The sequence below is a fragment of the Trichechus manatus genome, unplaced genomic scaffold, assembly GCF_000243295.1.
Source record: "Trichechus manatus latirostris isolate Lorelei unplaced genomic scaffold, TriManLat1.0 scaffold00037, whole genome shotgun sequence".
NCBI lineage: Eukaryota > Metazoa > Chordata > Mammalia > Sirenia > Trichechidae > Trichechus > Trichechus manatus.
The window spans coordinates 16114313-16125957 of record NW_004443973.1 but is presented as its reverse complement, the minus strand read 5'-3'; the positions used below and the strand labels follow the sequence as shown (position 1 = coordinate 16125957).

Below are 11645 nucleotides of genomic sequence, written 5' to 3'. Positions count from 1 at the left end.
TTAAGTGAGAATAACAGCACAATTGGAAGAGCATAGTCAATGTCACTGAACTGTGCATGTAGAAATTTTTGAAATGCTGTATCTTTGGCTATGTGTATTTTCACCAAAAAAAAAAAAAAAGAGGTTGAGAAGTTAGAGGGTTGATATGTTATGCAGTTGTTAACCAATGTTATAAAACAACATGTGTACTTCTGTTTCATGGAAACTATTTGTTCTGTAAGCCTTCAGCTGAAGTACAATAAAAAAGAAAAAAAAAAAGATACCTCAAGGCTATCTTCACATAGAGAACAACAGTCTCCACGATGGTGGGTCGGTCCCATTAGGAAGTCTTAAACTCCTATCAGAAAGCAAGAACTCCCCTCAATGGAATACACATTAGAGAACAGTAGTCTGTGAGAAGTAGCTACCAATCTGTTAAACCACGTCTAGGCAAACAGAGGGATAAGGTACAGAAAAATGTTCCCAGCTCAAAAATCTCACCTAGCCAATAAAAAAAAAATAGAGACTTATTTACTTATCCATGGGCTCCCCAAGGAACAGGGACCCTCTTTGTTTTCCCAACACCTAGCTCAGTACCTAGCATTTGGTGGGGCTTAATAATTACAAAATAACCAATTCTACTCCAAAATTATCTCAGAGAGGATGCTATGCTGATTATAACTAGTCATTTACACCACTGTGGGTTAACAAAGTGGGATTAACAACAAATGTGGGATTGAGGAATCTCAGAAATTATCAAAGCATCTTGGTGGGATGGTAAGAAATACAGACTAGACCAGCAACATCCCCTTGGCTCCTGGAAAATTAACCACCAAGATAATCATATCCAAAGAGATTAAGATACAGTTACAGGCCAAACATATACAAAAATGTAAAAGAATGCATAGAAAAGGCATTAGTTAAGATAAATTAAATGCTATTCACGTGACACCAAGGAAAACATTTGTTCTAGGGTGTTCTAACTGCCATAAAACTAAAATTTTTATTGAGTGTATGGCATTGTCCTGCCATATATACACATAAAATTCACTCTTTTTCATGGGTCTAAGGACAATATAGGAACCCTGGTGGCACACCAGTTAAGCACTCAGCTGCTAACTGAAAGGTTGGCATTTTGAACCCACCCAGCGGGTCCTGCTCCCATAAAGATTACAGCCTAGAAAACCCTATGGGGCAGTTCTACTCTGGCATATAGGGTTGCTATGAGTCAAAAATTGACTTAACGGTACCTAGCAACAACAAGCAAAATACAGAAAGTCTTTAAATGTTTACCAAATGAATGAATAAATGCATATTAGAGCTGTAACTGAGTTTTTTAGAGGAATATTACAGTATTAATTTCAATAGTGTTTATTTAAATTACCAATTATTTAGCGCCAATAATCTCATCTACCATGTCTTTTCCTCCCTTCTTTCTCAGAGAAGCTGGCACCGTCTCTACATTCCAAAAGCAAGCACTAATCACACTGCTTGTGATTCAAAACACACACAAAATTTTTTCCTTTAAAAATCAGATAAATATCACTTTGCTTCAGAAATCATGACCCCTTGAACCCTTCTTCAGCAACACCTAGAGCCAACTCCATAACCATAAGAAAACCTACTGATGCCCCCCACTGCATAAAGTAGCAGAGTGCATGGCCAACTTTCCAAAACTGTTCTGTGCAGTCACAACTGGCCTCTGTGTATAAATCCCACCTTCTACGTGAGCCAAGGTGGGGGGTAGGGCGGGGAGGAGGAGACACAGTTTCATCAGGGAAGACAGATGTTCCGATGACCAGCAAAAAGTTGGTAACTGTGACTTCTATGACATAATACTCTCAGAAGATAAAAAGATTTCAGTGGCCATTGTTTCTTATAAGAACAATGGTTTCCAGTTAACACATGGCACAGTTTGTGAAATGATGCAGTGCACTGACCTGTATATAATACATACACATGGAATTAAAGGATTATTAGGATACCGGATGTCCAAACACTGCCAAAATGTGATCCCATAGAAAGAATCAAACTGTGAGCAACAGCAGTATTAGAAGTTGAAAGGATTACAGCACATGGTATCACGTGCCAATAGTCAGGCCACAGAAGACTGGCAACCTTAGGCAGCCTATGCTGTAAATTCCACTTATTTTTGTTTGGAAAGGACATGGGAGTACTACATTCTAAAGAGCCATAGCTATCCCCTCTCTCCAGGCACAACAAGACATCAAAAGGTTAAACGTTCAAGGTTAAGGAAAGGTCAAAGCCATAAATTAATATACCTTTTTAAGTGAAAATTAAATACTTATGCATATATACTAGTCTCTATTAGCACTACATGGACATTAAGCGGGGGGGGGGGGGCGGGAAGAGAGACAGAGAGAAAAATAAATTAACGGCTAACAGGCAAACTCATAAATCCTAACATCTAAAATTAACTGAGCCAGGCACAAAGCCAGAAAAGCACCAGTGCTTAGATAGGTGGTTCTGCCTGTTACTACAAATGACACTTATGCCTACTGGTCCCAGGGAAACAGAGGAGGGGGCTGGAATGGCTGTCTCCCTGCTGAGAGCCACGCCAGCCCTCACACAGCTGCCATCACTGGCAACCAATCGATGATGAAAGCCCAGCAAAGGGGAAAAAAACATGGATGCTTTGGGCAACTGAGGTCCGGGCAGAGACCAGACACCAGAGCATGGGCCAAGGATGGCCCCAGGAAGTTGGTTCCAGAACTGTCAACACGAGGGGACCCAAGCCTTACACATAATTCTGTATAAATATTCTGCTAGTAGCAAAAACATGACTATGTTTCATAAACTAAACAATACATTACACTGTACATAGATACATTATACATACATTACAGTACACTACAGTATAAATTAAGTACAAGGATAAAGTTGTACGTTTTCCAGATCTGTTTAGCCTTACATTTTAAATTAGGCTACACAATGCACAGATTTCACTGGGACATAAGCAACAATTGCCTAATAATACTTAGGCTAAAGCAAGGACACCTACAATTTAATGTTTATTTTTAAAATCTGCATTAAGAGCACCACAATCAAACATAAGTATCATGGGTAAATTCTTGAGTGATATTTCCAAACAGCGCATAAGTTTAAACGTATACTCTAAATATAAAAAAAAAAAATTAATGTACACTTAAGAGCCCTGGTGGTGCAAACGGTTAAGTGCTCGGCTGCTAAGCAAAACACTGGCAGTTCAAACCCATCCAGTAGCTCGGCGGGAGAAAGACCTGGCCATCTGCTCCCGTGGGAGAAAGACCTGGCCTTCTGCTCCCGTAAAGATTACAGCCTAGGAAACCCTCTGCGGCAGTTCTACTCTGTCACATGGGGTCGCTATGAGTCGAAATTGACTTGATGGCACCTAACAACAACAACAAAGGGATTTTTAGAAAGCCTCCAACTCAACTCTCATGTTAATGCCACAGAACTGTTAGCGAATTTGCCTAAAGTTAAAAACCAAGTTAGTGGCAGAAGCAGGACCCAACCCTCCCCAGTTTCTTCAGTGCTTTTTCCACTCAGACAAAGTAATGTTGAAAACTGGCTGAATGACAAAGGCATGATTTCACTGGTTACCGAGATAGCAAGCCACAAAGTAATAATTTCAGTACGAGCAAAGCACAGCTGAAATTCTGAGGATCCTAAAAACCTTAAATGTATGCAAATTTTTTAAATAAACATTAAACTGTGGAAGCCCTTGCTTTAGCCTAAGTATTGTTAGGCAATCATTGCTTCTGTCCCAATGAAATCTGTGCATTGTGCAGCCTAATTTAAAATGTAAAGCCAAACAGATCTGGAAAAGTACAGCTTTATCCTTGTACTTAATTTATACTATAGTGTACTGTAATGAAGCCTGAAATAAAAGCTATATTCTGAGTGAAGACAAAAAGCTCTTGTTGATGACATTCCATCTCCAATGTAGAACATAACAAAAAGCTTCTTCATTCGGAGCCAACTGTCATTATACTTTGTGGCTTGTATGGAGCTATTGGACTAATATTTGTACTGGGATTAGTGTTGGGATAACCAATCAGTTAACTCTTCCACTGCAGTTTTCTATTATCCTCATACAAATGGCAAGAGGAAAAAAAGAAAATTGGCAGACAGAACAACAACTATATTTATGAGATTAAACTTTCAAACTGTTCACAGTTTGCTGGGCAACTAATAACCATTTGCCAAGCTGTTCATTTAATAATGAGTCAGTTAAGCCAAAAGCAAATGTTCCTTCAACCAACCAAGGCTACTACTATAGTCACATCCACATTGACAAGCTCCAATTATTTTTGTAATATACTTCGTTTAGAATAAGAACTACAAGTTGCCATGTAAGAAAAACACACTCTCCTTTTTTTAGCCAAATGCAAGCTACCCTGCAGTATTATGAATAACTGAAATTTGCTTGTGATTTTGTAATGTATGAAAGCCAAAATGACCAAAAAATATTTTGGAGAGCAATTCTCATGTTTGTCACGATTCTAGAACGAGGACCAGAGGCTTGCCATCTAACTCTGCAGGCAGTAATTATGTGATCTCAGGTCTTCTAACTGTTCCCTCATTTTATAAAACAGTGTCAATACTGAGACCATCTCCACATAGGAATTAAAATAACTGAACCAAATACTATTTATCAAAGCAGAGTAAATTATACATTATACAATATTAATGTATTAAAGTATTATTCATCAGGAGAGGGGAAAGCAGTATGGGCTGCTTTCCAAGAAATGCATGAGTCAAAATAGGAGTTAACACCAAGTCCTCTTTGCTCTTATCTCTGCACCTTCCATCCATCTCTCACTTTTACTTACTAATAGTTCATCCATACTGGTCTGGCATTTTTCCAAGTTGATCCGCTTTATTGCTACTCGTTCTTGTCTTGGCTTGCACAGAGCAGCCTGAACCACAGCAGTAGCTCCACTGCCTGAAAAGAAATAAAAACAAATCAGTTATCAAACAGTACACTGTTAGTTACTATCTGCAACCCTTTTCATAAATAAATATTTATTTATTTTTAAAGTCGTTCAGGTATTCAAAATGTTACCACTTGATATCTTTTTTAAAAGCTTCTTCAATCCTAAAATGATTATCTGGAGGAGAAAATGGAAAAACCAGATTTTTCTAGAGGATATAAAGACAGTATCTGCTCTCAAGAGGCTTACAGTCCACGGAGACAAGTCACATCAAAAGGGCCCATTCAATACAGTGAGTTTACCTCTGCCCAGAACAAAGCCTGGGAAAGTGGCGGGTCTGAGGACACAGGAACAAAGTGCATGGGAATGTAAGCACAAACCTGAATGGAAGCCAGTACCATGCCTTTAAAGTATCTCAAGCTTTTCTCCACTTCTGCACAAACCAAACCTCTCCAGCCTGAGCTACTTCAAGGCTGCCACAAGATGCTCTGACAACTTATCTGTTCTGAGCGCTCGTTGAGCTTATTTCTTCATAGCTTGCTCTACAATTAGAAAGACATGAAATCAATCCTAGTATTCTCATGTTGAAATCACGACTTTCAAGGATGCCAAGCAAAATGATGCAAGTGTGTAATTACAAAAGCTCTCGGCATTCGTATGAATTTCTTATTTCTAAGTTTCATGATCATTAGCTAATGCACGCAAACTCCTAGGAGACACAGCCATGCCATTATCCATATTTCACAAGAGCAAAATGCAGATGTGCAATGATTTCTGGCAGAGCACAAAGAGCTCCTAATCGGATTTCTGTTCCATAGGGGTGAAAAGACCCCCTGGTTAAAGCATCTCTATTCTGAAAATAATACCAAAAATGTCATTCTAATTACATAAATCTTCTGCCACTGCAAGAGAGCCAAGGAAAGAAACAGGCTGCTCTCAGGATTGTGCAAAAGGGGGACAGATGTGACCAGCTAACTTTCTCCTTGTAGCTTCTCTTTGGGTGATACTTCCCAAATGAGTCATCAAATGCCACCAAAAGGGGTGGGGGGGTGGGGTTAGGCAGTAAGGAAGCGAGATCAGTAATAGCTTTCCTTATATATGTAACAGAAATGCATGATACTTTCAGTGCAAACCAAGGCTTTCCCACCCCAGTGAAGTCTTTAGGCCTGGGGCTCTGCCTTTTCTGCCCTGCAGCTTCATCATCAGCTCTGACCCCCCTGACTTGGTAACTCTGGTAGATTCTTTAATGCTCTAAACACTGGTCTCCAACTTCAAGACTCCCATTCCAGGGAAGCCCAACCAGCATTCACTGCGGAAGAAAATCCACACTTACTGTCCACCGACTGTATGGCAAGCACTTTACTCATACAATTATTGCTAAAATTTTGCACATTTTTTAAAAATTGTATTTATTTTGTTGTTGAGAACTCTGCACATTTTTATTATTATCCTCATTTTTATCTGTGAGAAAACTGAACCAAGGCTCAGAAAACTTGCCCAAGATTACACAGATAATAAATATATGAGTCAGATCAGAGTCAGGTCTGCCGGACTCAAAGGCTTTTTTCTACCTCTCAAAAGCCAGAACATACCCTTCCGTTTCTCACTTGTTTTGGCTTTGCTAGGAAAATATTTCCCTCTATCCTATTCTATTCAACAAAAGACAAACAACTTGGAGGGATGGTTCCAGTTAGTGTCACACTCTCTAGAACTCAGTTTAGAGAGTGCGCTATGGTCAGAGGTTGTTTAAAAGGACCTTCCTTTCCCAAATCTCACTGCTCCCTTCGTCAGTTGTTACTCCACATCCCAGCAGGTTGGCCTCACTGGCCCTGCAGTCACAGCATGTTGGGTTCAATCCAGAATGTTCCAAATACCAGAGCCAAACACCACAAAGAGCCCTGCTGATAGCAAAGTGTATTTTCCAGTAGAGGTCTCCAGAACAAGAGACCATCCCTGAAGGGAGCTGCAGAGAAAGTGCTAAGTAGCTGATCAGCACTGGGCCTGGCACCCAGCAGAGAAATCAACAAACACCATTAACTAGCTGCTGATAGGAAGCCATTCTCAGTGTCACTTGCTATAAATCTTCTTTTCTCGAAATTCTACTCTCCCATCTTTAATGCTTGCTAGAAAAGAACATCATGCTTGATAAATTAGAGGGTCAGTGAAAACGAGGGGAACCCTCCATGAGATGGACTGACATGGTGGCTGCAACAATGGGCTCAAACATACCTATGACTGTGAGGACGGCAAAGGACAGGGCTATGTTTTGTTCTATTATACATAAGGTTGTCATGACTGACAGCAACTAACAACAATACCCTTAAACCACACCCCACGACATTCTCGAATCAGGGGAAGTAAAAACAGAAAATTTATTTAAAAAAAAAAAAATTCCCAGGAAGGACACAAGTATATAGAATACTGAGATACCTCTCTTAAAGTCTATTAAGCATAAAAATCTTCTGACTTCCAGGAACACACACAAGAATATGGACAGAAATGAGAATTTTTAAAAAGAGTAAAGTAGAGCTTTCCAAGGAGAGAACTGTTCATTGCTACACAACTGCAGCTGACAAAAGAACAACTGGGAGCTTCTCATCTCTAGATAGAATAAATAAGAAACCTCCTGATCTAAGACTATGGTCACAGTATGATCCAAGCATGATATTTTCAACTGCCTCATATGCATGCAAAAGCTGGACAATGAATAAGGAAGCCCAAAGAAGAATTGATGCCTTTGAATTATGGTGTTGCTGAAGAATACTGAATATACCGTGGACTGCCAAAAGAACGAACAAATCGGTCTTAGAAGAAGTACAGCCAGAATGCTTAGAAGCGAGGATGGTAAGACTTCATCTCACATACTTTGGATATGTTATTAGGAGGGATCAGTCCCTGGAGAAGGACATCACGCTTGGTAAAGCAGAGGGTCAGCGAACAAAAGGAAGACCCTCAATGAAATGGACTCACATACTGGCTGCAATAATACGCTCGAACATATCAATGATTGTGAGGATGGCCAGGACTGGGCAGGGTTTCGTTCTGTTGTGCATGGGGTCACTATGAGTCATAACTGACTCAACAGCACCTAACAATGAATAGATTAATCATTCATTGGGAGATTCTGTTTTGAATCCAAACATTTCCTTCAACTACAAGAGCGATCAAGAATAGTGTTAGAGGTAAACGACACCTTAGAGACCACAAGTCCAACTCCTTGTTTTATGAATGAGGAAACAAGGTCTTGTGAAGGATAAGTAATTATCTTCAAGATCATACAACTAGTAATTGAAACGCATGGGATTAGAATCCCAGGCATCCTTATTCCTAGTGCACTAGCGTACCATTCTTTTCACTAGATTGGTGGTTTTCCAAATTACTAGTCACAATCTATTATTGGTCATGAAATTAATTTAGTGGGTGGAGAAAGCCAGCATTTTTTTTTTTTAATTGAGTGGAATGGAAATAAAAGGAATGGAACAGAACCAAATGAGACAGAACAGAAAAGAAAGGAAAGGAAAAAGTCAGGATGCATTTTACATAGTAAGGGTAAGAGTAGCTTTATGAAAGTCTTGTTTCAGTTAGACTCAAGCTGAAGTAAAATACATGTTTCACTGTGAGTCATAATCAAAAGTTTAAAACCTGCTGTACTAGATTATGATTCCCAGGATTAGAATAAATCCATGCTTTGAAAGGGAAAGAGGACGAGACCGAACTACAGAATTCTAAAGGACATTTAAAAGTAATAAGAAGACAATCATATTTTAAGGATTTTCATGCACTTTCCTGATTAGTTTAAAAGGAAGCTAAAAATGTAGGGTTTGTAAACAGAGGATTACAAATGTGAAATAATAATAGTAATGAATATATTAAATAGAATCTTGTGTCTATTTTGAACCATGTATGATATTTACATATAATTAATTAACATTTGACAGTATATTTTCAATTTAGTATCATGCACTGCTTTGGGAGTCAGACGCTCTTAACATTTCAGACATTTTATTCCTGACTCGTATTTCAAGTGAAATAAATCATTCTATAGGATTATGGCCATATACACAAGCTAACAGAGATGACTTTGAATCTTTTCAGTTCATTCTAAGTCAATCCACTGTTGGTAAATAATTCCAGACTAAGACCAGCTACTTAGAAGTTTTAGGTAGTAATTATGTCAATAGCAATCAGAGGCAAGAGATCGCTCAAGCTCCTCACAAGATGCAGTTGAGTTGACATCTCTTCTCATCTTCCCCTTTGTAATGCTGCTGGTATTAAGGTAAGTCACTAGAAAGTTGCATACCTGCACTTCACACTTTCAGTTATCCAAAGAAATACTTTAGGGAAATACAATTTAGTGTTAAAATTTTGGCTTTCACTAATATAAGAAATCAGGATGAAGAACTTCAGTACTTATTTTGTAAAAACCACAACTGAGAACCATGACTATCCGATTATAGTCTGAAGATTGTGTTCGATGTCCCCACTCTTAGGACCCACACAATAAATCACTCTTTGCATTTAGTGCTAGGGTAAAAATATCTCCCTCTCAAATAACTTAATGAGTAGATAGGAATATGTAACATCATATTTTCCTTTTGTCCTCACAGTCAGAAAGCTCAGATCTACGTTTTATGTTTAATAATAGCAACAATTCTTACCCTAGATCTTCTGTAACTTCTGCTATCACCCCCTCTATTATACAGTCATGATGGAGCAACAGTTAAGCACTCCGCTGCTAACCAAAAGGTTGGCGGTTCAAATCCAGCCAGCAGATCTACATCAGAAAGAACTGGTGATCTGCTCTGGTAAAGATTAAAGCCTAGAAAAACCTATGGGGCTGTTCTATTCTTTTTAAGGGGTCGCTACGAGTTGAAAATCAACTAACGTCACAAAACAACACTACATTCCTTTCCACTTAATTCAGTAGTGCTGCCATTATGTGAAGCAAGTTTCCTTCATGAAATGTCACTGCCTGATCACCAAATGAGAAAGAATGTGCTTAACGGCCATTAGAAAACTTCAGGCACAAAGAAAAGCAGCAAAAAGATGTTTGCTTATTAATTCATCAACAAAAATTTAACTGAGTGGAGGCGGGGCCAAGATGCCGGAGTACTCAGACGCTTCCGGTGGACCCTTGTACAACAAGTGAATCGATTATATATGGCAATCTGGGAGCCCTGAACATCAAAGGCAGAGATGAGGAACGGACTGAGTGGCAGGGGCAGGGAGAGACGGTTGAGAAGCAATGAGGAGTGCCAGATCTGACCCATCGAGACCCTGAGCCCTTCAGGCCTGAGCAACTCCGGGGTGAGCAGTGAGGCAGGCAAGTGGTGGTGCTCAGAAGGCGCATTTTCTGCAGTGGGAGAGAACCAGCACCAGAGAATCTACACGACCACTCAGAACCAGTGAGAAGCAGCGCTCAATCGGCAAAAGATAATTACATGTGTACATCTACCTCGTGGATCAAAAACACCCCCCTTAGGGAAAAACCTCTCTCCCATTTACCTCCCTGCTCCCTGCTCTGCACTGGGTCCCGCACGGACTTCAGCAATTGCCGAGTCCCCCGGGCCAGAAGTAGGATGCATCACATGCCCGGAGCCATTCTCCCTGCCTTGGAGTGTGAACAAATTAACAAACGGGAAAAAATAAACTACTGGCTCCCCTAAGCCAGGAACCCAGGGTAGGCACAGCTCCTTTGCCTGGGCACAGGCATAAGGGATCCACAGACTTTGAGTGCCTTTCCCGCTGCATAGACTTGTGTGGGCCCATCTCAACAGCACAGACCCTCATTACTGCTGTACAACAGGGACTATACCGGAAGTCTAACTTCAACTGTTTCAGCTGTGAAGTGGAAGGTTCTTGACATTTGACACTGCTCTTCCCTTTAAGCAGGGTCGTCACCTACCCACATCAAGGGCCTGAGGACTGGTGGCTGCACCCACACCACCTAGCCACCTGTGATAGGGGCCCATGAATAAGAGGTGCCCCCAGTCCTTACAGCCAACAGCATTAGGTGCTCATAATCCCACTGCTAAACCCAACCACCTATGCCCTCTAGGGAACAGGGACGCGCCTTCCTCCTGGACACTCAGGGGCGGCCATCAGCCCTGCCTTGCTCAGAGTGTGTCCCCCTGCTACAGCCAGATGCCTGTGCTTACACCAATCACCCACGCCTGTCTAGGACTGTAAGTGAGAGCCTATACCACACACTTGGTGGCTATCTACCTGGGCAATGGGGCTGAATCCATACAGGAGAAGTGGGCAGACTCCTGAGCTCACACACCTAGTAACAGATCTAACCAACTGGTGACAGGACATTAGACCTTAAAAGGTGACAATCATCAAACCAGCTCATATCAGCAGCCTATCTGGGCATATGAAAACAAAACAAGAAGCTAGGACACAGTAAGAAAACATAAAATAAATAATATAACAACTTATTGATAGCTTAGAGACAACAGGAGATATCAAATCACATAAAGAGGCAATCCATGATGGCTTCAGCAAGCTGCCAAAATAAAGAATTTAGAAATCTTTCAGAGAAGGAAAATTTCTTGGAATTACTGGAGGCAGAATACAAAACATTAATATACAGAACTCTTCAAGAAATGACAAAGGAAATTTAGCAAAACGAAGAACACACAATAGAGGAAATTAAAAAGATTAGAGAAGAGCATAATGACAAATTTAACAGGCTGCAAGAATCCATAGAGAGACAGCAATCAGAAA

General features: G+C 40.3%; 1 protein-coding gene across 1 annotated transcript in view; it reads right to left on the bottom strand.

The window, feature by feature from the left end:
• Window positions 1–11645, bottom strand: part of STK39 (serine/threonine kinase 39) — a 304453-nt gene that overhangs the window by 243412 nt on the left and 49396 nt on the right. Inside the window, exon 2 of the mRNA XM_023730495.1 lies at window positions 4815–4927. Coding sequence (XP_023586263.1) covers window positions 4815–4927 — 113 coding nt within the window. The remainder of the gene's footprint in view (window positions 1–4814; window positions 4928–11645) is intronic.